The 25,892-nt window shown below is 42.8% G+C and overlaps 2 protein-coding genes, 1 long non-coding RNA gene and 1 pseudogene across 5 annotated transcripts; 2 read left to right on the top strand and 2 right to left on the bottom strand.

Annotated features, from left to right (window-relative positions):
* Window positions 1–915: 915 nt before the first annotated feature.
* On the top strand, window positions 916–1,848 carry LOC101931730 (olfactory receptor 11L1-like). The gene has a single exon (XM_005310430.2). The coding sequence runs from the start codon at window positions 916–918 to the stop codon at window positions 1,846–1,848; it is 933 nt and encodes a 310-aa protein (XP_005310487.2).
* A 650-nt stretch (window positions 1,849–2,498) lies between these two features.
* Window positions 2,499–9,429, bottom strand: LOC135975248 (uncharacterized). The gene is made up of 2 exons (XR_010592179.1): window positions 7,458–9,429; window positions 2,499–4,718 (listed from the first exon to the last, which is right to left on the bottom strand). It is a non-coding gene; the product is annotated as an uncharacterized LOC135975248 (long non-coding RNA).
* Window positions 9,430–13,649: 4,220 nt separating this feature from the next.
* On the top strand, window positions 13,650–20,161 carry LOC101931452 (olfactory receptor 13A1-like). 3 transcript variants are annotated; one of them, XM_065565439.1, is made up of 2 exons: window positions 13,650–13,949; window positions 15,731–20,161. In XM_065565439.1, exon 2 carries the CDS (start codon window positions 15,747–15,749, stop codon window positions 16,677–16,679), a length of 933 nt encoding a protein of 310 aa, XP_065421511.1. In that variant the 5' UTR covers window positions 13,650–13,949; window positions 15,731–15,746; the 3' UTR covers window positions 16,680–20,161. The 3 variants fall into 3 exon arrangements, with proteins under 3 accessions (XP_065421511.1, XP_065421510.1, XP_065421512.1); XM_065565438.1 differs by having other exon boundaries at window positions 13,650–14,359; XM_065565440.1 differs by lacking the exon at window positions 13,650–13,949 and adding an exon at window positions 14,690–14,768.
* Window positions 20,162–23,087: 2,926 nt separating this feature from the next.
* On the bottom strand, window positions 23,088–25,372 carry LOC101931173 (olfactory receptor 13A1-like; annotated as a pseudogene).
* Between the last annotated feature and the right edge of the window lie 520 nt (window positions 25,373–25,892).

The following is a 25,892-nucleotide window of genomic DNA, read 5'->3' as shown; positions in this document are numbered from 1 at the left end:
GCAGGAAAGGAAAAGAAACGAAAGGACGGATTAGGAGCTACAGAATTCAATTATTGTTTTCAGTGGTTAATTTGATGGAGGAAGGACCATGGATGTTCTAAAGGAAAGATTTTAACAGTCCTACTCATAGTGCTTCCCTTCATACACAATTCCCTTTACTTCATTTGGTTTATTCAAACACCAAGGTACTACTCAGCCTGTCTAAAGGTACCAGTATCTGCCCCCAAATAAGGACTGAGGGCCAGATTTTCTGAGATATTTATTCACTGAATGGTATGGATAGGTGCCAAGTGAGATTTTCACAAGTGCCTAAATGAGTTAGTCATCTAACTCCCAGAATGTTAATTGGAGTTAGGTGCCTAAATCATTTAGGCACTTTTGTAAATTCCACTCAGCATTGATCTGCAGCTTTGGCACCTAACTACCATTGTCAGTACAGTTTTGAGTAAGGTCTGATTGATGACTTCACAATTCAGATCCAAGTAACATGTTTATTGAATTGTGGTACCTCACACTGATGTTTATATTAGAAATTGACCTAAAATGCCAAAAGGCTGAACTGTGAATCTCCTCATCACAGGAGTGAGCAGTTATTTACACGAAGTCAGTGGGTACATTCAGATAAGCCAATGCTTCCCAATGTAAATAAAGAGTCCTGCAACCTGGCATGGTGTTCTGATCTGCAATGGATTCAGAGTTTGAAAGTAACCCTATCTGGGATCTTCATCATATAGACTGAGGAGCCAAACACAACATTCAGATCAGGATATCAATTTCTGGTTAGTCTGATGGTGTTTGGACCTGGGGCTCTGGTCCATCTCTATTTTATATCCATAGGAACATTCTATTTACTACCCAGTGTTGAATCACTCCATTGATCTCGTTCCCTCTTCCCAGATTAACCACTATGCAGCCATGGAAAAAGCAAACCAAACCACAGTGAAGGAATTCATCTTCCTGGGATTTAGCAGCCTCCAGAATCTCCAGGTTCTCCTCTTTGTGTTTATTTTCTTCATTTACATGTTGTCGCTCATGGGAAATTTTCTCATCATCGTTGTTGTCCTGGCAGAACCTCTCCTCCATACCCCCATGTACTTCTTCCTCGGGAATCTCTCCTTCCTAGAGATCTGGTACACTTCAATCACTGTGCCCAAACTGCTGGCCAACTTCTTGTCCAGGAGCATCACCATCACAGTAAATGGATGTGTGACTCAGTATTACTTCTTCTTCTCTCTAGGAGCCACTGAATGCTTCCTCCTGGCCGTCATGGCCTACGACCGCTACTTGGCAATCTGCAGCCCACTGCATTACTCTAACATCATGAACCATAGGTTGTGCTTCCACCTCTCCACCAGTTCATGGGTTGGTGGATTCCTCTCCCCACTCTTGCCCACAATTCTAATCTCCCAGCTCTCATTCTGTGGCCCTCAGAAAATCAACCACTTCTTCTGCGACTCAGACCCAATCTTCAAACTGTCCTGCTCTGACACTTACATTCAGGAGGCTATTGGATACACCTGCAGCTCTGTGGTCATCCTGAGCTCCTTCTTGCTCACCATGTCTTCCTACGTCAACATCATAGCCAACATCATGAAGCTGACATCTGCCAAAGCTCGGAAAAAGACCTTCTCCACTTGTGCCTCTCACCTCACTGTGGTGACCATCTACTATGGGACCATCATCTTCACCTATGTTAGGGCCCCAAGCACATATTCCTTTGGTTTAGGCAAAGTGGTGTCTGTCTTCTATTGTGTCATTACCCCACTGCTAAACCCTGTGATCTACACTCTAAGGAATAAAGATTTGAAAAAAGCCATATGGAAATCTTTTACTAGAATGAGACAGTAATATGGAAGGACCACAGTGCTATCTATGAGGGTTGTCGGAGAAAAACTGAGTTCTCACTATTTTGTTAGGTACAGCAAGTCAGATGTTTTATTAACTCTCACATGTGCAGAGGGAGAGAGCTAAACAGGTCTCTCTCCGGTTACTAATTACAGCAAGCATTTATACCTTTCATTACAAAAATAATGAGGGACAGCAGCATTTTTGTTTATACATAGGCCATCTTGATATCTCATTTCCTCAGTTGTTTTGACTCTTGCCAACATACAATTATTTTCTATTCCTTATCTACACAAGGTCTTCTACACTTTATCTATGCTGAGGTCATCATGACTTCTTACACAGTTCTTTCTCACCCGCCTCACACAATCCTCGCTTCTACAAATCTCGCGTTAACAGGGTTACAGTTAGCCTGACTCTTGCTAACAAACGTCATGCATTGCAGTTTCCTTCTGTCAGTTCTTTTCTCTGCTTCCACAACCCCCCCTTTTGTACTTCTAGTACAACAAACATTCTCAAATCTCTATTTGCATCAAGTCCTGGACTTCTGATTCTAAATCAGATACTTCAACCTTAGGGGTTTTGATTGGATGCAATGACAATGCATGATTAGCATGAACATGAAAGGTATTACTATTATTACATCTTTTACAACAACAATAACATAATCCTAAGCTAACTAATAACAATACAAGCAATAACATTCCCATAGCAATACTATAATGGGGTTGTTGTACAGCCTTTGTCATAAAGCACAATACATCATATTTAGTACATAAGGTAGATACTCTATAAGCAGTGTGAAAGGCATACTTTTCTACTTGATATACATTTTGAAGCATGTGAATTTGCCCTTGTACCTCAGAGATTTTCTGAATCTCAGGTAACAATGAAAGCAAATTTTGAAATCTATCAGATAGTAAGCTAGTCCACTTAAAGGGTATCTGGAACCTAAGGACTACTTGCAAAATTCTATCTGCAGGCCAGTAAATAATATGATTGCCTGCAGTGGTAATGAGATTAAAATGTATGTCTTGCAATGTGGTGGCTTTAACATACACACAGCTATCATTAGCTTAAAAAAATAAGTGTCCTGTCAGGGTAGTTCCTTGTCCCCTACCCTCCCAGCAAACGTAGTCATGAAGAGTAACAACTTCTCCTGGCTTCAGTTTACGGATACACTGAAGCTGTGGGGGTTGTAACGGCCAAAATGTCCATAGGTTACCTAACCCCATCCAAATGTCAGGTGTAATCCCAGGAGCACTGACTAAAAATCGATTGGGCATACCAGGTGGTCTAATTTCCCAGATGTCTCGATGAATTACCCAGTCCCATATGCATCCTCCCCATGGACCCGGCAGGATACGGTCTGTGGGAGCCCACACCCCTGTACCGGTCCATATGCTTGGAAGGAGCACTGAGAACGTCCGCACTTCCACCCAGAAAGTTTCCAAGTATGTCTCCATGGCCACAGATCAGATGGTACTCCTGATGTGTCTGTAAGGGCAGTGGGCCAAGCCTGGTGCTCTAGATCATTCTGAATGGCCATTAGCTGGTCATTCAAGAAATCCTGAATCTCTGAGCATGCTAGATCCCACTGCAATGCCTTCCCAGCCTCAGTGATATTCAATACCATCTCTGTCAGCAACTTCTGGGTCATTGAACTAAGGGCGGAAATAACATGTAACTCATCAACTCCAGCCTGTACCTGGGTTAGTTGTGCTCCAGAAACAAGGCCAATGGCCTTCTCTAGTTGCCCCAATTTCTCATCATGTTCTTGGTTCTTAAAAATATTCCAAACTGCTGCTGCATTACTGGCCCCATCCCAAAGGGATCCGGTCAAGTCTCTCTTCTTTCTAGAGGAAATAACCCAAGCCCTCTGTTGTGCTAATCTAATGGCAGCCCCCTGTGAGCAATTATAAATTCTTGGGGTTCACTGGTAGTGATATCATATACTTTTATCTCCACTGATCCATTCAATTGTTCGCTTATATGGGATATCCTGAACCTTAAAAATATATTTTTTCAAACAATATTTAAATAAATCACTAAAGTGTGAAGGCCTTAGTCATTGGTTTTATCAAATATATGGCATTGTCTGTATTTGGATGTGTTACAGGGGTAATAGTGTAATGGAGGAGATGGCAGGGGCAATGGCAACAAGGTGCCTTTGGTACTTATCATTTAAAATCCAATTAGGGAGGGCAATACATGCTGAAGGACTTATCCAAAACACAGGGCGCAGCCTGTAGAATAAACCCCAAAATCCAATCAATACCACGTTCCCAAGCATGGGTCCCACAAGTTTCTTCCTGCCAGTGTATAATTCTTTGTTTCTTCACCAGGGTCAGTTCTTAATGTCTCTTGTAGTCAGGAATCCCTGGACTTTGTGGTTTCAATTAAGCAAGTGTTCCTTCTTCTCTTTTCCTGAAACAGTGTGGTTTAGCATCATACAGGGGAGAGGTTACTAGCACATCACCCTGTAATGGTTTTGCTTCTTCTAGAAAAATCCAGAGGCACAGTAGGTCTGTCAGTGGACAAGGGAGAGGTTACTAGCACTTCACCTTGTCTTTTTTTTCTTTCTTTCTTTTTCCTGTTGTCCAGAAGACACAGCAGAGCTAGAAGGAGAAATAGGCTTATCATCAGTCGGAGAGTCCTCCCGAGGTGGAGGGGTCTTTTTACAGTGAGAAGCATGGGTCCAGGCAGGTAGTCCTTGGCACTTCACAGTGGTGGTGGTGGTTAACAGGACTTGGAAAGGGCCTTTCCAGTGTGGAGCCAAAGCAGTCTTTCATTGATGGACTTTACGTAGACTCAGTCTCCTTGTTTCAATGAATGGCAGGGCTGCTAGGGTCTTTGGGTAGCACTTCTTTTATCTGTGAGAAAAGAAACCTAACACATTTCATTAATGCCTGGTTTTGCAGATCTCATAGTTGCTTGGGCACATTCAGGCCCCCCTTTTCTTGGCTATCAGCCAAGTCTTAGCTGTGGGCAGTGTCCTTGGATGGTGCCAGCATCTTATCTTTGGACTGAGCTTGCTAGCTATTTTTCCTCAGTTAACTCATTCTGTTCTTTTTCCTTCTCCCCTTCTTGGCTTCTTTTAACCTACAAAGGAAACTTCCACTTTTCACTCATACACCTTTTCCCAACAATGAACACATACACATTGCCATTATACAGTACATTAGTCTTATTATTCAATGTATGCCATGTACACCCTTCCAGTAAAATAACTTTATTACAGAGCTTTGGAGCAACAAACCAGGACAAGCACACCCACTTTTGAGGAGTCCACTCGGTACAACCTCAGGTGTCCAATAGCTTTCCTCCCTCCCCAGCCCTCTGGCTAGAAATCTGAAGTAGCCAGAAGGATCCCATGGGCAATATGGGGAGTGGGTTAACCTTCCATGTCCTTGCTTCCAAAGACTGTTGGTATGCAAATTTTAACAACAATTTTTTCAATTAAAAAAAAAATCTGGCCAATGAAGTTTCTTTTTCTTACTTAAGCAACTGTATTAGACTTTAGTATATCACATTTTCCTGATTTATCCAAACACTTTTTGTATTCCAAGTTGAATAAAAACAAGTATCTGCTTTTTGATTTAACCCTTCTATTTAATTTTGAACTAGACGGTCTTATGAAAATATTAAACCCAACAATTTTGGCCACAAGACAAACACCACAAGACAGGACAAAGAACACAAAAATAATTCCTATTGTACCAGTAAATGCATGGTACATTGAATGCTGTTCAGCTGGCATCCGTTTTCTCTGATGATCTGAAAGACAAAAGAACAGAGGTCTACCCCTTCTGGGTAGTCAGTCATTGCTTAAAATATTTCCTTTATATACACACATACTCTTGTTGATTTTAGACAAAACAGAGGAATTATCCCATATTTCCTTGTATTTGTTTCATAGGCAGCCCAGGTTTCAGTGGCTTCTACCTTATTAGTTAGAAAATTGCATTAATACAGATGCTTTCTGGCTTGCTTCCAGATTCAAAGCTATCCACAGCTTAAAAATTCTTATGTAAAAAGGGACACAATTAACTTTCCCAGACTTTTGATTGCCTTTTACTTCTAACTCCTGCTTTCAAACACCCAGTGATCTGAAAAGAGAAAACACAACCTATATTGGTAGGTTTGCATTTCTTTTACCTCTGCTACAATATACACTGCACATGTTCTGGGGAAAATGCACATCCTATCCACAATTCAATTTCCACAACACTAGCCACATCAATTTCTACACAAGGTGTAACTGTTTCTTTTGTGCTTACAAAATCTCCATGCACCCCTAGTAAAGTGACAGCTCGACCACACAGAGCCAGGGGCACTGTCCTTCTCTCTCTTTTTACCAGATCTTTTATCTGCTATTTTGTTACCCAAAAACAAATTCAAATCTTTATTCTTTCCTGAACAATGGGTAAAAGCCATTTACTTAACATATAATTCAAAGGGCTATCCTTAGAGGGTTTTACCAGAGACCCACCCATCTGCCTGCTGACACTCTAACAGAGAATTACACAGAGAACAGAGGGAATTATGGCCTAATAGGATCCTATTACAGGAATTTCTACTAATACTGACCGCTACAGGGGACGGGACAGAAGGATCCCAATTCAACCTCAGAGCTTCATTGCACGCGATGGCTTCCACTCTGAGGAATTACAAATGAGAGGCTCAGTTCCGTCCACACACCTAACACCTAAATGTATAAGACAGAAATTCATTAACCGGAGTCGCCAGTAACTGTCACCAAAATATCGGGTCCACCTAGCTGAGAGCCAATAACAGCCAGATAGGGATAAGGAAGAGTTGCTTTATTCAGCAGAAGAAAGGAGAGCCTTGCACCTTGGTACAAAGACTCTGTCTTACACACATTTTACCATTTCAATTATTATCCTGGGGATTTGAAATCCCCCATGCTTATAATTACTTACTCCTTTCCTTCCACTATGCCCTCAAAGTTTCCAACCTGTTCTCCAATCTCTCTATCTATTGCCTGCCCGCTTGGGCCCGATCCTGCTTTTCTCGCTGAACCGTCCCTTCCATGAGCACCAGCTTTTTCACTACCAATTTAGATAGGAGGGTGGGCTTTTCAACTAGCCCCCACCCTTCCTGGTCTCTTCTCTTAAACATTCTTACTCACAAGGCTACCCGAGTCCTCCCTCGTGAGGCTTGCCACTTGGGCAAAACGCATGACCCATTGGCATTTAACTATTCAATTTTCTCTTGTGGCAATCACACTGCTCTTACAGCATATGCAAACACAAATGGTTAAATTCTGACAAGTCCCTGAAGGACCGGTACTTGCTTAGCCAGTGCTTCCTTTTCTGCCTGGAAGTCCCGTCTCAAGGCTTGCAACTTGCCCTGGGCGTAGGTTTGAGTTGCTGCCTGGTTCATGATCTATGCTCTTAATTGCTCAATTCTAGTTATCAAGTAAACAACTCTTCCCTTTTCTCCAACTTCTCTATTGCCCAGTCCTGCTACGACTGGGGTAGATCCACCTGACACCCTTCCCGGTCAGCCGGGGTGGAAAGAGGAATGCTAAATCCCTCTCCGGTTCTCAGACTTACTGCGGCTGAGAGTAGGCACACTTTCATACTCACACACGTACGTCCAGACTGGCCACGTCTGTGTATAACGTTCAGAGAAGGTGCTGTGCAATCTCCAACTTGCTTCCTCTCTTGGGAGGGCAGTTCTTTTACACCCTGAGGTCTCCTGGGCGTCTTTTCAGTGATTCCAGTCCAGGCCGGCTGCCTGTGGCTTCTTCAGCATCCCCAAACCATGCCGGCTCCAGGGTCGCAAAGGCAGACTGTTGGATCTCACTGGACAGTTAAGCTTTGCAAATGTAATCTCAGCACTGTAACTTGTATTGCCTTTGGTTTGACTATGTCTATATTTTTTCACAGTCAGCTGGGGCCGAAAGCAGTTTTTCTTTGTACTTAGCCTGGTCTGCATTGATTCTTGTCCTTGAACGCAGATTAACTTTCTCTTTATCAAGCTGAATTTCAAATTAACCCGTTCCTTTCCTCAATAGACAAATTGCTCCCATTGTGTGTCAGAGGCTTTTTGGTGATTAAAAGCTCCTCTGAGATGTATGATCTTATCTAGATTGAAGGTACCTTCTAGTGGGCATTGTGTAGATGAATTTTCACGCGTGTAATGATTTCAATTCTCTAAATACCTGCAGGTTTTAGTACCATAATGTACGTACATAAAATAAGCTGGGGTACCCTTAGGGGGTGAGAGGGAAGACTTAGACTGTCCCCCACCCATTTTTCCAATCACACACTCAAAGGGGAAGGATGCCCTGTCCGCGCTAGCGGTTCATAAACTAAGGACTCTCCCTACAGGGTATTCACACAGGAGTGACTAACGAGGATAGCCATGACCCCCTACACCTCCCTTCAGCAAAGAGCGTCGGCTAATCTCAGAGAGAAAGCGCCGCTTACTCTGTTGCATCCAGTGAGATGGTCAGACTGTCAGTGGCTCACACGGAGAGGAAAAGGGGAGGGAAGATGGGTGCACACACTCCTAGACCCAGGTAGCCTCCTCGCCGGATGATGCCAGGCCGAGTCAACCTACGTGGGTTGGATCTCCTAAAAGATCCTCTAGTTACCGGGCTTGCGTTAGAGTAGTTCTGGTCACGAGCCAAAAGACTTCACAGAGTACTCTGGGCGTCTTCCGGTAACACTCAATTCACACTGTGTACACACACACACACAGACCATACACACACCAAGGCCTTCTACCAGGTACTACTCCTGAGTACCTCCAGGTACTATTCCCAAGTACCTCGATGCATCACTTGAGGCGGTAAAAACCCCTCTTGAGGCGGTAACAACCCCTCAACACAGGTGCAAACCCTATGCACCTAGCATATGCTTACAGGGGGCGGCAAACAATTCCCCTATTACGCCGCTCAGCATCTGACCTTGCTGCACAGTCAATAAGTTCGGATGGCGTGAGCCCAACAGGGGCAGACGGCCCCACGGACAGTCCTCCTCCGACACCCCAATAGAGATTTCAAAAGGTCTCTTACCTCTATTGTGGTGCCATGGGGTTCGAAGGGGAATGATCCGTAGCAGCTGCCGTTGCCTCAGTGGGCGTTGCCATCCCGGACGAGCCCCCAAATTGTCGGAGAAAAACTGAGTTCTCACTATTTTGTTAGGTACAGCAAGTCAGATGTTTTATTAACTCTCACATGTGCAGAGGGAGAGAGCTAAACAGGTCTCTCTCCGGTTACTAATTACAGCAAGCATTTATACCTTTCATTACAAAAATAATGAGGGACAGCAGCATTTTTGTTTATACATAGGCCATCTTGATATCTCATTTCCTCAGTTGTTTTGACTCTTGCCAACATACAATTATTTTCTATTCCTTATCTACACAAGGTCTTCTACACTTTATCTATGCTGAGGTCATCATGACTTCTTACACAGTTCTTTCTCACCCGCCTCACACAATCCTCGCTTCTACAAATCTCGCGTTAACAGGGTTACAGTTAGCCTGACTCTTGCTAACAAACGTCATGCATTGCAGTTTCCTTCTGTCAGTTCTTTTCTCTGCTTCCACAGGGTGTTAAGTAGAATGTGAAATTGAAGTGGATTTTCAAAATTGCCGGAGTGACTTTTAGGATCCTATGGCCAATGTTCACTGAATTTCAATTGGACTCATGTTCCTAAGTTATTTACGCATTGCTGAGGGTTTACCAATATATTTTCAATTGGATTTGTGTTCCTAAATCACTGATGTTCTTTTGAAAATCCCAACATTTTATCTTTCAATGGGATAGAAACCATGGTTAGGATTTTGAATGGATCTTAAGAGAACTGTCCACCTAACTCCATTAGGCTCCTTTGAAAATTCCAGGCAGAACTTGAGTACTATTTGACAAGTGTTTCCTGTTTACATTGTCAGCTATCTCTCACTCTTACTCATGTTGGGTGGGAACTTACTCCAAGAGTGTCTTATTGTAACTGAAGGGACTTAAAGAGTAAGTTGCTGTTCATTGTGAGTATCCATAGGGATTACCTAGAAACATTCCCCCATCCTTACTCGAGTAAATGTATGGTTGTAGTCCTGTCAAAATCTTTTCTCTCTTCTTCTCTTGCTCTCTCAATCAAAATATAGACATATCTATCTATCTGTCTATCAATCTCTTCAGAAAGTGTAATTGCTCATTTTTCTGAAGTGAATCAGTATTTTGATGGAGAAATAAAATGCCATTATTTTTAATCATCATCATCATCATCATCATCAGCAGCAGCAGCAGCAGCATTGACTGCATAGAGAAGTGGGTTTCATTTCTCTCAAAGCAAGTTGTTAATGGCAGTTTTGCCAGGCCACTTAGATAAACAAGTTGGGTGAAAAGTATTTTCCTTCACATTCAGCTCAGAATGTGTTCTAAATAGCAAACAACCATAATAAGAAGCAAATGTATGAGATCCTGGGACTGCTGCCACATGTCCATTCTGCAATGGGTTTAAAATTTGGTCAAGATCACTATGGTCAGGCATCCATCTCTAGCAGTGACAAAACAAGCAAGCAAGGCTCTACCTAGTAGGCAACAATGAACTCTAGAGCTGACCCTGCAAAGTAACTTGTGATCCAGCTCTCACTGAAGTCACTTAGAGTAAATTGAACCTGGATCAGGGTCTTTGTGGGAGTTTACAAAAGCACATAAATGATTTAGGAGGACAAATGCCATTGGAAGTAGGAGGGATTGTGCCTACAAATGACATAGAGGCTTAAGAAAAATCTCACCCCATCTCAGTTCCCCCTGTCTGTAACATAGAGATAATAGCACTTCCCAACCTTACAGATGGGTTGGGAGAATAAATAGGTTATAGATTCTGAGACACCACATATTATAATAATAGCATAGATAGACAGACAGACTTATATGGTCCATAGACTTTGTGCTGGTCCTTTTCACTGTGCTGAAAGTCATACACAGACCTTGTGCTCCACTGTTACAAAGTACAGTGATTCATACATCATTATAGTTAACAATGCGATGCTGTTGCAAAAAAATCAAATGCAATTCTAGGCTGCATTAAAAGAGGCATAGCATGCAAGTCACGGGAAATGATAGTACTGCTCTACTCGGCACTGGCTAAGCCTCAACTGGAGTACTGTGTCCAATTCTGGTCACTACTGTATAGAAAGGAAGTAGAGAAACTGGAAAGGATCCAGAGGCAAGCAACAAAAATGACCAAAGGGATGGAATGCAAGCCATATGAGCAAAGGCAGAAGGAACTGGGTATGCTTAGTTTGGAAAAGAGGAGGTTAAGGGGGGACATGATAGCAGTCTTCAAATACTTGAAAGGCTGCCATAAAAAAGATGGAGAAAAATTGTTCTTTCTTGCCACAGGGGGCAGGACAAGAGGCAATGGGTTCAAATTACAGCACAGCAGATTTAGATTAAATCTCAGGAAAAATTTCCTAACTGTAAGAACAGGAGGACAATGGAACAACTGTCTATGGAGGTTGTGGAAGCTCCTTCACTGGAGGTTTTCAAAAGGCGTCTGGATAGCCATCTGTCTCGGATGGTTTAGACACAACCAATCCCGAATCTTGGCAAGGGGTTAGACGAGATGACCTTTGTGGTCCCTTCTAACCCTATGGTTCTATGATTCTATATCAAGAACAAAGATATGCTTCAATTGAAATCCTATACAAAATATTTCATCCTCATAAACCCTCCTGAGATTGTGGCCATCAGCCTTTACTTCTGCTGTGTAGTTGTAAGAATGCTGTCAGCAGGGACTCAACCCTGGATTAATGAATCTAAAAACATTATTCTCTCTTGGCTGAGCTGGAAGAATGATCATGTGAGCTGAGAAGTAGACTCATAAATGTCATTCTGCCACTAAAGGGGGCTAAAGAGCTGCATCAAGCTGATGTGAACTACAGTAGTCTTTTCTTAGCCCTCGTTTTATTTGGGGAAAGAGTTAAATGGGAAATCGGAAAAATTTAAATATATATATAATGAACAGTGTTTGTGGTAATGACTGCAAAATCAATAATCATACTTCATCGCCCAAAATAGCATGTTTGATGCTTGAAGTGTTTCAGTGGTTTTCCTACTCAGGGGCCCACAAGTGGGGTGAACAGGACTGAGGGATGGAGCACATGGCAAGTGGAGCACATGGCAAGAAGACAGGTATCCTACAGTTACAGCCCACAGCATCTGTACCTGTATTCCCCCTCTGTGGTCCAGCAATACAACCAACATTTAGGTTTCCTCAGCTCCTGACTGGAGGTTTTTTTCAGCCTGCTATTCCCCGTGTACACTGTGTTATTCGTGGAAAGTCCTAAAAGGCTTGTGTCTGCACTCTGCTCTCGCTGCAGAGGCTATAAATAGTGTAATTGCCCATAGTTATAAGTTACCACAGAGCCATTTCACATTTATTGTTCAGGTGAAAGCATTATAGAGGAAACATCTTAAAACAATAAAAGAACCTACACACATATTAATGAGCCTACCAGAGATCACCCCACCTAAACCTCACGGTCAGGTAGGAGTCAGTCCTTGAAAGTCCACCCAGGGTTTTTTCTGTGGTTACAATTTCATAACAGCTTTAGCAAGGGGTGAAAGTAATATTAAACTCTTACCAGTACAGGGGCCTGGCTCCAGGCCCCCGGAAGGGGCTGGGTTGGGGATCAGCCTCCCTCAGTCTTCCCCAGCCCTCTGCTGCCTGGACTGCACTGCTCAGGTCTCCCATAGCGATTTAAAAGGGCCTGGGGCTCTGGCCACTGCTGTGGTAGCATCAGCAGTGGCCGTGAGCCTCGGGCCCTTTTAAATTGCTGGTCCCGGGGCAGCTTCCCCTTTTGTCCACCCCTGTCAATGGCCTGGGAGGGGGGAGAAGGGACAATGATGTACAGGCTGGTACCAGCTTCTTACTGGCCTACTTTCACCCCCGGCTTTAGCTCAGAACAAGAACCTGCATGCATAGGTCAGTCTTTCCTTTATACAGCATAGGCCTTTGATCTTCAGATTCTGGGAACAGGTAATCAGCAGACCCCTTCTTCAGGGAGTAGCTTCAAAAGGCTGAGGGTTTTGCACAACTAGAGGAGAAAATTTGCAGTCACCTCCCCCTAGAGATTCCCCCGGCAAACCACTTGACACTGTTTGTTCAAAAGTCCATTCTTGCCTGTCCCGTTGTTCAGTATTGTCCTTTGAAGTTCATAATACTTCCAAAGGCTCAGAATAGTCCATCAGCTTTGCACTTAATGCAATGGATGCCAAAGAGACTTAAGCATAATATAATGAGGTTTTTCAAGGATACTGCAAGAAATTGTCATATCTATGACACCCACATAGGAACTACACACTGTTTTGACTGGGGATCTGACCATGACCACATCTACGCAGGAAGAGAAGAAAAGATAGGGCAGGAGGGACTGTACCTAGGCTCAGTTACTCACAAACCTCAGACTCCCAGAAGCAGTGAGACCAGACTAGGTTCTTTTTTTATTAGAACTATTGAGGGCTTTTTAAGAGTAAAGTGAGTCTGGTTAGGGAAATCCCGCTGCTAGGCCTTGCTTCCCTACCATCTGTAACCAAGACAGAATCTCAGAGAGACCATGAAACACATGGGATCCACTGGTTGTGTCTACTTGTAACAGACAGGTTGCTAGGCAGGGTGATATGGCACCAAGTTGTAACACAGGGTTCTCATTAACACCTCAACTTCACTACTTTCAGAGATTGCATGCAGTGACACCTGTGTAGTTCCATTTAAACCTCAACTGTTGTAAAACAGAACAAAATTAATGGAGCTGTGCTGGTTTACAGCATTGACTTTGAAGGGGTTATGCTGATTTATACCAGTTGGGAATCTGGCCTATTGATTTTAATGGAGCAAAGCTGATTCAAGCCATCTGGAGATCAGTCCCAATGACTTAACAGGAGCAATGGAGAAATAAGATGCTACTCAATGATACCAGAAGCCGGTCTATTGATTGTATTACCAAAGACACTGGAGGCATTTTACTGTGAAAAGCCAGCTCATATAATTTGTTGTGCATTAAGGATCATTGATAGTAGAAGAAGCCTGAGGGTAACATCCAGGCCCTACTGAACCAAGGTCAATATTCCTATTGCCATCCATCAATGGGGCCAGGATTTCACCCTGAGAGTTTATTCATTGATTAATATGAAATCTATGTCTCTTGGTAGCACTATGTTCAGAAAGAAATATAGATTTTTTTTTTCTTGGAAAATGCAGAAGAATCTACATTTGGACCTAACATCAAGAGGAATTTTGTCAGCTTCATGTAGAAAGTTTATTTGTACTATTTTAGGTGACTCCCATTTACCTTCTCCTTTGGGGCCTTGTTTGAGAGTTAAATGTTCACCAGATTCACAAGGGATCCAAGATCTCCCTACAGAAGGTTACTATATATCAAAGACAATCACCTTCAACAAGTCATATCTCACTAGGAGTCCGTTTTTTAATTACTGATTGGTTTATTGTATTTGAAGTTTGAATGAGAGGTAAGAATATTCCTCTTGCTTACTTGCTTGATTTCCCTGTTTCTTTCTTTATTTCTTGCTTGCTTTCTCACATAGGCACCAACTCCCTATGAAATTAAATGAAAGTTAAATGATTAATTCCTTTATACTCTTTGGAAAGTTAAGCAACATTTAATTTATGTGTTGTGTTCTATTTTTTGTCATTTGGCTAAATGTGCTTTGCAGGAATACACATTACCATAACTATGTTTATGAATTTTGGACCATATTCTGATCTCAATTTGACCAATACAAATCTGATCTAAATTCACACACATTAATGCCGTTCTTTTGAATTTAATTGTAGTCAAGTCCAAAGTCAAGGAATTAAAATGTAACATTGTCTGTGCCCTCAAAAGTCTGCAATCAAATTTGAAATGTAATGCAAAGGGTGAGTTTTTTTTTTTTACAAAATGTTACACTTTGAAATATGATAAAGTTATCTAATATGATCTCATGATTGAAAAATGTTTCATCATTTTTACAATTTTTACATTTTTACAATTGAGTAACCTTATTGATTTCAAAGGAGTTAATCCTGATTTACTACAGGAGGAATGAGAGTAAAATCAGCAGAAGCAGTAATAAGACTAGAGATGTTTGAAGACGATGGAGGGAAACTTTTCTGTAATACAGTAGGGATTGCTTGTCATATCAGGCCAATAGTATTCCAAATAATGAAGCAAAAGATATATATTGCTATATAACTTATCATAAAAATGAAATTTGGAAAGCTCAAATCCCCTCTCATTTTCACTAATTGTATACCAGTGCATCTGCAGTGAATGGAGAATTAGCCCCCTTGATTGCAATGGAGTAAAGCCTGATTTAAGCCTGTTTGAGTTAAAGGGTTATCAAGTCCTTTATTTTTTGCATCTTGATTCCACCTAACTATACATATTATTATGTCATGTTTTGGATTATATACATTCTATATATTATATATATTGTAAATGTCCTATACTGCAATAGATACATTTTGCAAAATTAGTGCAGAGAGTGGAATCTTGGTTACTAATAAGACTTCTGGTGTATCAAAGAAGTTTGAGATCATATTGTGAACTCCTAATTCATGTAGTTTATATCAATAGTCCAACAGACTTCATGTGTCTCTTTTTGAGAACATCCAGGGTGTTATTTTCTCCCTTCTACAATCAAATGTCAAGAGAATATAGACTGATTACCTGAGATGGTTTATTGTGCTAATATATTTTAATGTAGCTCAGTTTGAATATATTCTGTCTGAAAGGTCTAGAATATCACAAAGATATCTCTTTCTCTCTCTTTGTCAGTCAGTCTAGTATTGCTAGTTTTTGCAATACCTGACAAAAATTTGAATCTTTATTCCTACAGAAGGAACACTCAAACAATGGAACCCAGTAATCACACCAGGGTGACCGATTTCATCATGCAGGGTCTCTTTGACCACCCTCAACACCAAGGGCTGATCTTTGGCCTATTCCTCTGCCTTTATACGACTGCCATCATGGGCAATTCATTGATCATTGAAGCTATTGTCATCCACCCACCTCTCCACACTCCCATGTACTTCTTCATCGCCAATTTAGCCCTGGTTGATGTTGTGTGCACTTCCTCAGTCCTACCGAAAATGCTGGAAAACCTGTTGCAAGAGAAGAAAACCATCTCCTTTGACGGCTGCATGGCCCAGCTCTTTGCCTTTACTTTGTCATCAGGGACAGAGCTTGTGCTTCTCACTGCTATGTCATATGACAGGTATGTTGCAATCTGCCACCCCTTGCGCTATGTCAATCTGATGAGTAAGGAAATTTGCATCAATTTAGCAGCTGGTGTCTGGGCTGTTGGTACCATCAATTCATTAGTGCACACATTACTCATGCTGCGCCTGGATTTCTGCGGACCCAACCTCATCCAACATTTCTTCTGTGAGATCCCACCAGTGTTGGCACTGTCTTGCAGCTCCACCTATCTCAATGAAATCATGATCTTCATGGCTGACATCTTCTTGGCAATGGTGAACTTCCTGCTGACCACCGTGTCCTATAGCTTCATCATCATCGCCATCTTTAAAATCCAGAGCTCCAAAGGGAAGCAGAGAGCCTTTTCCACCTGCTCTTCCCACCTGCTTGTGGTCTCCTTGTACTACTCCACCATCATCTACACCTACATCCGGCCCACTTCCAGTTACTCGCTGGATAAGGACAAGATGGTGGCCATAATGTACACCCTAATCACTCCCACCCTGAACCCTGTGATCTACAGTCTGCGCAATAACGAGATCAAAGTGGCCATCAGGAAAATCTTTCCATTCACCACAAAATAGCAATTTTTCCAAGAGTGAACCTGATTCTCACCTGCCTTGTCCCTTGTAGGGCAGGTCCAAAGATAGTGTAAATGTTCATAGAACTAAGGATTTCAATACACATAAATTTGCACTCTGGTACATTCACTACAATGGAAATACAAAAATGTATACCAGCTGGGGATGTGTTGCATTGACTGCAGTAGGGCTAGGCTGAGGATCGGACCCCATTGACATTGGTGGAACTATGTTGAGTCACACTAGCTGGACTATGGCACATTGGGATAGATTTTTAAAGGTATTTAGGTACCTACTGGGATTTTCAAAAGCACCTAGGCACCTAAAACTCATTAATTTTAAAGCAATTTAGGTGCCTAGATGTGCTGGAAAAACACTGTAGGTGCCTAAATACCTATAAAAATCTGCCCCATTGTGTAGCACATTATTTTGTATGCAGTCTTGCTGAATCTATTCTATTCTATTCTATTCCTGAGTCAGTAAGTATGAAAACAAAATAAAACTGACTATTTCTCTGTTCACGAATTTCTTGTGAGACATTAAAAACCCAGAATTTTTCAATCACGTATCTGTTGAGATCTGGAAGTAAAGGTAGAGTCAAACTGAATTACTGATTGAAGAGTTCTTCCAGAACTGCATGAGGTGTTCTGGATAAGGAGAATGGGAAGGGCCTTGGAGTGAATCCCAACACAGTGCAAGGAAGGAAAACGACACATGGGGGAGGGAATGACAGCAGGAACCCAGAGTTCAATTCCAGTTTTACATGGGATTTAAGGAGCACCACTCGAGAAGTCGGGGGATGTAATTTCTTTTCTTTCTGTATGGTCAGTTTTGGTCAGGACATTTTTCAGAATCTCAACAAACAAGGCCTAATGTTGTCATGGTGGATCGATGGCCTCAGGAACTGGTGGGGGTGGCAACCATCATAGTAGTCCACCCACCTGCTTCTGATTCCATGGAGTGATTCCCAGATAAGTAATATTTCAAATGGCCTCATCCCAATCAGTCTGGTGATTTCAACTGTAAACATTTTCACCTATTTCTAGAATCTTGCTGCTCATTTCCATGGCAATCCCATTTCCATGACAATCCCAGAAATTGCCAGGAGCCTTGGAGATCACTTACCACAGTTCTGTTGACTTAAACAAGCCAGATTATATCAGTCTATTTGTGTCCCACTTTTTCTGATTTAAAAAAAAATAGCAGGAGGAGTTCAACTTTTGTTCATTGCAAAACTTACAGTACAAGCCTCACACTACAGGACCTGGTTCATTGATTTCAATGGAGCTATGCTACTTTACACCAATGGGGATCTGGTCCAAATTAATCAGTGTTTGATGGATTCTCCCTCACTGGCAATTTTAATCCAGATTGGATGTTGTTGTTTTTATTTCTAAAAGATCTTCTCCAGTTCAAAGAAAAATTAATTTGGGGACGTCCTATGGCCTGTGTCATGCAGGAGGTCAGAATAGATGCCCACAGTAGTCCTTCTTAGGCAAATACACTAAATGCTGGCCTATGGAATATGTTAATGTTGGACTCCCTCAATCTCTCCTGTTGAAACTCTTCTACTATGGATAAATATATATATTTTTTTAATTCACTGGAGCATAGGGAGAAGATCCTAGTTCTGCCACATCCTAGGGGCGTGCTCTAACCACTAGGATCTAAAGTCATTTTCATACGTGTGCACTGTTTCTCTCTCTCTCTCTTTCTGGTCCAATGGCTCTTGAAGTATTCATCCAAATTGGAACAGCTTCAGCCGAAGAGATTGAAGGAGCCCCCTCAACGTACTATCCCCATGGCTAGAGCACTCACCTGAGTGGTGCAGATTCCTGGTCACATCTCCTCAAGCAGAGGAGAGACATGAATCAGGGTCACCCCCATCCCAGGTGAGTGCCTTCACCACAGACCTCCAAGAGAAGGCCCACAGCTGAGAATCCCAAGCAGAGGTAGGTGTCTCCCTCTGGCATGGGTTTAGTGCTGAAGTCATAAGAGGGGCTGGGCTTAGTACACAAACCTCTCTTTGACATCTCCTATTGGTGAGCTTAGGCACAGAGCCACCTAACATGCTACCTTTTGTGGATCCCATTCTTAGGCACCTATCATGCCTGACTCTGGCTTTGTGTATCACAGTGATTTTCTAGGTGCCCAAAAGATAGATGTGATGACTCAGAGGGCACATCTACCCTTAAAATGCTCTCCCTTCTGCATAGTTAATCCACCTTCCTGAGAGGCATTAGCTATGTTGGTGGGAGAAGTTCCCCTGTCAACATAGCACTGTCTACACAGGAGGTTAGGTCAGTGTAAATACATCGCTCAGGGGTGTGGATTTTTCACACCCCTGAATGACATAGTTATGCCCATATAGGTCTGTAGTGTAGACCACACATTAGTGTTGCAATGTCTAAATCCCTTTGTGATTCTAGTCCTTAGTGTAAATGGGAATCAATAGCATTAAATCAGAATTCCCCATTCGTTTTCACCCTTTCACATATCACATCCACTTTGCATTCCTGATTGGATTTTCTTCACACTTACAGTGGTTTGAATCTGAAACAACTGCAAAGAAACCAATGGACCTGATTGTCCAACAGCTTATATCTTGTGCTGGTGAGCACTCCTGACCTACTCTGGTGTAAAGCTGCTGTAGGTGAGAGGAGAATCTCAGGGACTTTGCACAAAGGTAAACAGCTACACAAGATGCAAATCAATGGTGAAACATACTCATTGAACAATAGGGAAGTGCATTTCCAAATGGTCCATCTATAAACATATCTGGACTCGTACTAATCCTGGCTACATCTGCATGAAATATTGGCCGGCCCTTAGCTATTCTAATTCCGCATAGCTCCAATGAAACCAATGGGGTTATGAGATTTGCTCCAGTTGAGGATCTTGCTCATTTGAGATTGGTGAACCTGTGAATATCCAGTGTACCAAGGGATGGACACTGCAGAGGAATGCTTGGAGATCTCAGCGGGTGGATTGTGCCTACTGCTAACTTGCACAGGGATAGTGGAGCCTGTGTAGGCTAAGAGGAGAGTGTTTGTGTTGCCTGTGGCCGATAGAGTCAGGGAACATCACAACTCCACAGGCAAATGAGGCAGAAGAACACCTATATTCCCCGGTTTCATTTATTGCTCTAGAGTTAAGGCATCCTGATGCCTAGAGTGAACAGCGGTATGCATGCCCATAACTGCCTATGGAACTTTTACTTGAAAAACATAGGTGCTGAGTGAGTTTAGGAGCCTATTGATTTTCAACAGCAGATGAGTGCAGGTTTTGTGAATACCAGTTGTGACTGATTCTGGGATTTAGGCACCAGAAGTGGCTAAGGCACCTAATTCTCTTTGTGAATCTTTCATAAGGCTATTTTACACCACTCCAGTAATATAAAGGCACCTCAAAGTGAGTCTAAATATAACTTACTCCCAAGGCCGGTGCTACCATTAAGGCGAACTAGGCAGTTGCCTTGGGCGCCAAGATTTGGGGGCACGAAAAAGCCCCCTCGTAGCAGAGGTAAGCTGGGGTGGGGAGCCCTGCAGCAGCTCCCCACCCCAGCTCATCTCTGCTCCGCCTCCTCCCCGAGCACGCTGCCCCTGCTCTAATTCTTCTCCCCTCCCAGGCTTGCGGTGCCAAACAGCTGATTGGCACTGCAAGTCTGGGAGGCGGGAAAAGTGGAGCAATAACGGCATGCTCAGGGAGGAGGCAGAGCAGAGGTGAGCTGGGGTGGGGAGCTGCTGTATGGCTCCCCGGGCCGGGGGGGTGGGGAGCTTCCATGGGGGGGTGCCTCAGGGTGAGAGGGGAGCTGCCGCAGGGCTCCCCACCCCAGCTTACCTCTGCTACGGGGGAGCATCTCAGGGCAGGGGGGGAGCTGCCATGGGGAAGCACCTCAGGGTGGAGGGGGGTGAGGAGCTGCCGCAGGTCTGGGGGGGGGGTGCAAGGTGGAAGTTTCACCTAGGGCGCGAACCTTCCTTGCACCGACCCTGCTTACTCCCATTATAAAGTCCTTTTACACTGCCAGAGTGATGTAGAGTGAGGATCATTGCAAATATCTAATCTGCCCTCCTAAATTACAAAGGTCATAAGACTTCCCTGAATTAACTTTTGTTTGATCTATAGAAGATCTTTTAAAAGAATACATCCAATCTGGATTTTAAAATAGCCAGAGAGGGAGAATCCACTAAACCCTTTGTGAATTGACCTAAAACACAGTACTAGATCCACGTTGGTGTAAATTGGAGTAGCTCCATAGAAATCAGTGAACCAGGCCCAGTTGTGCAGTGGCCTGTACTGTAAGACTGGCAAGCAACAAAAATTGAACTCATCTTGTTAAAAATTTTTTCTGAAAATCAGCAAAACTGGGTATCAACTAGACTTGTAAAAACTGGCTTGTTTAAGGGAATGGAACTGTGGTAAATAGTCTCCAGGGCTCTTGGGAAATTCACAGATTGTCATGGAAACGAGCCGAAAGCGTCTAGAAATGGGTGGAAATGTTACACAGTTGAAATCACCAAAATGATTGGTGAATGGTGATTGGGTGAGGTTAAGAACATAATAATGACCATACTGGGCCAGACCAAAGGTCCATCTAGACCAGTATCCTGGTTTCTGACAGTGGCCAATGCAAGTTGCTTGGCCGCACCATCTGGAATATTATTTATCTGGGGGTCACTCCATGGGATCACAGAGGGATGGATGAAGTGGAAGGAGAGAGCTTTATCATCATGGCGGTTAACCCCACCAACAGCCAAGACCCTGGCTCCACCACGACCTCTTTAGACCTTCTTTGTCCAGCTTCTGAAAGATGCCTGGACCGAACCTGGGCAAACAGAGGGAACCAACTGACATCACCCCCACCTCCCTGGCTTTGGCTAAATCCTCAAAAACACAAGAAAAGGAGCCTCTGATTCCTGCTGTGACTCCCTCCCCCATGTGTCATTTTCCTTCCTTGCTTTGTTTCTGCTCTTTCTTATCCCTCTCCATTTGTCTTCTATCTAGTAAGAGTCTGGCTTAGAGGCCACAGCAGTTCAAAGCTACATTACAGAACTGTAGGCATGTGACCAGAAAGGCAGCTAAAAGCAAACCCTTGAACAACCAGAGCCTGACAAGCATTTGCCAGTTCTCAGAGTTGCTGATCAGATCATGTGCTCGACTTATGTTTTTCTAGCCATGTGTGAGTCAGCACAAGAGTCAGAAGTTGGCATTCTTTATCTTTGCTGTTCTTTTTCTGATGTAAGTTTCTCTTGTGTTAGGTTTGGACTGCAACAACAACAAGAGCTCATGACCATCAAAACTATTTTTTTTCTATTTTCTCCCCCAAAAGGACAGCTAAGGCCATCTTTAATACTGAACAAACCCCCCTGTAAACAGATGTTTTCCACAGAAAAGACAATATGGCTAAAAGGAGGGGGAATAAGAGAAATTGTTTTCATGAAATCATTAATTAATGCTTTTTTTTTTAATTAGAGCTAAACTGTTTGTGTCTGTATGTTGGTTTTGGGGGAGACTTTAATAAAAGAGTTTAAAAATATATTCAATGATGGAGATCATGATACGACTCAGCAGCAATAACTGGATGTGAAACCCATGACCTCAGTGAATGGTTTGTGGATGTAACAGTAAACAACTGTTTGATTGATATCTTATTCATTGTTGAGATTGAGACATTGCCTTATGAGCACAACAGGTATTTTGAAGAAAACTCAAAATTTCTAAAACTGAAAAGTATTTTTAGAGTTAGATAAAAATGCATTTGGATAGAAATAGCTTTATTAAAATCTCTGACCTGAGTCCATTAAACATGGCCAGGAGACTGCCAGATCTCAGCAGATAGGTGACTGAAAAGTTTTGGGTTTTTAATGTGTCACAAGAAACTAGTGAACAGAGAGATATTCAATTTTATTTTATCATACTTACTCATTGATGAATAGAATAGAATATTCTGATTTAGCAAGACTGCATATGAAGTAATAGGCTACAGTTTGGGTCAGATTTTTATAGGTATACAGGCACCTAAAGGGTTTTTTTTTGGAGCATCTAGGCAAATAACATGCATTAAAATCAATGCATTTTAGGTGCCTAGGTGGTTTTGAAAATCCCAGTACGTAACTAGCCACCTTTAAAAATCTATCCCATGTGCAATAGTCCAGCTAGTGTGACTCAAAATAGCCCCACTGATGTCAATGGGGTCCAATCCTCAGCTAGTGTAAATCAGCATAGCCCCACTGCAATCAGAGCAACACATTGTAACTGATGTAAATCATTGTAGTTCCATTGTAGTGAATGGATCATAGTGCAAATTAAAGTCTACTGAAGTCCATAGTTCTACAACAATTTATATGACCTTTGGACCTGCCCTAGAAGGGACAAGGCAGCTGAGAATTAAGTTCACTCTTGGAAAAATTGCTATTTGTTGGTGAATAGAAAGATTTTCCTCATGGCCACTTTGACCTCTTTATTGTGCAGACTATAGATCAGAGGGTTCAGGGTGAGAGTGACTAGTGTGTAAATTGTGGCCACCATCTTGTCTTTATCCAATGAGTAACTGGAGGTGGGCAGGATGTAGATGTAGATGATGGTGGAGTAGTACAAGGTGAACACAAGCAAGTGGGAGGAGCAGGTGGAGAAGGTTCTCTGCTTCCCTTTGGAGCTCTGAATTTTCAGGATGGTGATGATAATGAAGCTATAGGACACGGTGGTCAGTAGGAAGTTCTCCATGGCCAGGAAGATATCAGCCATGAACATCCTGATTCCATTGAGGTAGGTGGAGCTGCAGGACAGAAGAAATGCTAGATTAAATTGGGTCTGCAAAAATCCAGGTGCAGCACAAGCAATATGTTAAGGAATAAACTGATGGTACCAACAGTCCAGACACTGACTGCTAAATGGATACAAATTTCCTTGCACATGAGTTTTACATAATGCAAAGGGTGGCAAATGGCTACATACCAATCATATGACATGACAGTGAGCAGCAGAAGCTCCGTCACCAATGACAATGTAAAGACAAAGAGCTGGGTGATGCAGCCTCCAAAGAAGATGGTTTTCTTCTCCTGCATCAGGTTTTCCAGCATTTTAGGTACAACCGAGGAAGTGCACAAAATATCAACCAGGGCTAAATTGGTGATGAAGAAGTACATGGGAGTGTGCAGAGGTGGGTGGATGACAATAACCACAATGATCAGGAAATTGCCCATGAAGACAGCTGTATAAAGGCATAGGAATAGCTCAAAGAACAGCCCCTAGTGGTGAGGATGGTCAAAGATCCCCTGCATGATGAATTCGGTCACTGTTGTGTGGTTCCATTGCTTGAGTGTTCCTTCTATAGAAACAAAGATTCAAGTTTTGGTCTGGTATTGAATCAGAAACTACAGCAATATGGCAACTGAAGCATCTAAATGGACCAATTGGGGAGGGGGGATGTATGGGGATAGATAGATAGATAGATCTTTCATGATGCTCTAGATATTTCACACAACATATAAACAAACTGAGCTACATTAAAATATATTAGCACAATAAAGTGCCTCTGCTACTGAATATATATTCTCCTGACATTTGACTGTAAAAGGGGGAAAATAACACCCTGGTGTTCTCAAGTAGAGGCACGTAAAGTCAGTTGGACTATTTACTTATGTAAGCAGAGTCAGGATGAGCTCTACCCTGACATCTGGTGGTGAATTGTGGCAAGTGTGGAAAAGAACTTCCGGGGCTGATCTTGTTTGCATAGGCACCCCACCTAGCATGAGCCCAAAGCAGCCCAAAATGGTCACTTTGGCTACTGTGGGATCCCCATTTTCTCTGTTATTGGGGCAGGAGGAATAAAGTGTTGTTACCCTGATTATGTGATTCAAGGACAATGAAACTGTTTTATGACAGAGGGTCTCACCATCAACTAAGTAGCACTCGCTAGACAAGGGACAAGGGTTCCAATTCCCAGTGAATGGAGAAAGGCTGGGGACAGGTATTTGTACCTGATTGTATGAGCCCCTTTTGAGGGCCTGAAACACCAATTCCATGATCTCCTCTCTCCACTGTTAAATAGCAGAGCTAATTTTGATTCCATTAAGAGTCTAGTTACAGGCTGCTATGCTGAATTCACTTTGGGCCAATGGTGCACCAGCGCTGGGGCTCCCCTACTACAAGCTGAAATTGCTAACAGTTGAGATGACTGAGGGCTGTATTAACTAGTTTGGGAGCCTGAAGATTTATTGCTAAGCTGCTGGCAGAGCAGAGCAGTTTGCGGGATGGTTGGTGCGGCTCATGGGACAGCAAGTGGAGTGGAGTGGAGCAGTTTGCGGGACGGCTGGAGCAGCGGAGCGGCTGGTGGAGTGGAGCGGCTCGTGGTGAAGGCTGCAGCAGACCCCATGGAGAGGCAGGGCAGTTGGCCTCGGACCATGTAAGGTGCCCCTTAACACCCCGTGCACCCCTTCCCCACCCCATTTCCACCCAGGTTTGGGGGGGGGTGGGGAAGACTCTGCAGATAAACTTTTGAACCTTGGGGCTGCACTGACCAGGGACAGAGACTTTTGGATTGTTGGACTTTTAGGTGATTTTTGGGTTGCTGGACTCAAGAGACGTTGGGGTGTTGGACTTTTGGGACTTTGGGGTGATCTTTTGTGTTGTTGGACTTAAGACCCTGAGAGGGAAAGGATACTGCCAAACTTACTTGGGGTGGGTCTTTTGCTCATGGTTTGTGTTATGAATCCTGTTTGTGGTGTTTCCCCAACATAATGCCACATTGTTTCCCTCCTTTATTAAAAGGATTTGCTACACTCAAACTCCGTGCTTGCAAGAGGGGAAGTATTGCCTCTTAGAGGTGTCCGGGGAGTGGTACGTAATTGTCCCAGGTCACTGGGTAGGGGCTCGAGCCAGTTTTGCATTGCATTATTGAAACGGAACTCCTAGATACTGAACCTGGCCCTTGTTGTTGCCAACTCAGATGGGCAGAAGGGTTACACTTAAACTATGAGTGTTAGGTGTTCACAGTATGATCTCAAAACATCATTCTTTCACCAGTAGTCTTATTGGTAACCAAGATTCCACTTTCTACACTAATTCATCTGTTGCAATCTAGGACATTTTCAGTATATATAACATACAATGTATACAATACAAAATTTCACATAAGTATGGAAGTGGAATAAGTAGGCGGAATCAAGATGCACAAAAGATAGGACTTGATTTCCTTTTAACTCACTCTGGTGTAAA

The sequence above is a fragment of the Chrysemys picta genome, chromosome 13 (assembly GCF_011386835.1).
Source record: "Chrysemys picta bellii isolate R12L10 chromosome 13, ASM1138683v2, whole genome shotgun sequence".
In the NCBI taxonomy this organism is placed as follows: Eukaryota; Metazoa; Chordata; order Testudines; family Emydidae; genus Chrysemys; species Chrysemys picta.
This window is presented reverse-complemented; position numbering and strand designations above follow the sequence as displayed.

Excerpts from the sequence above, each read along its gene's own strand:
- LOC101931730 (XM_005310430.2), top strand. The coding sequence starts at position 916 with ATGGAAAAAGCAAACCAAACCACAGTGAAGGAATTCATCTTCCTGGGA.
- LOC101931452 (XM_065565439.1), top strand. The coding sequence starts at position 15,747 with ATGGAACCCAGTAATCACACCAGGGTGACCGATTTCATCATGCAGGGT.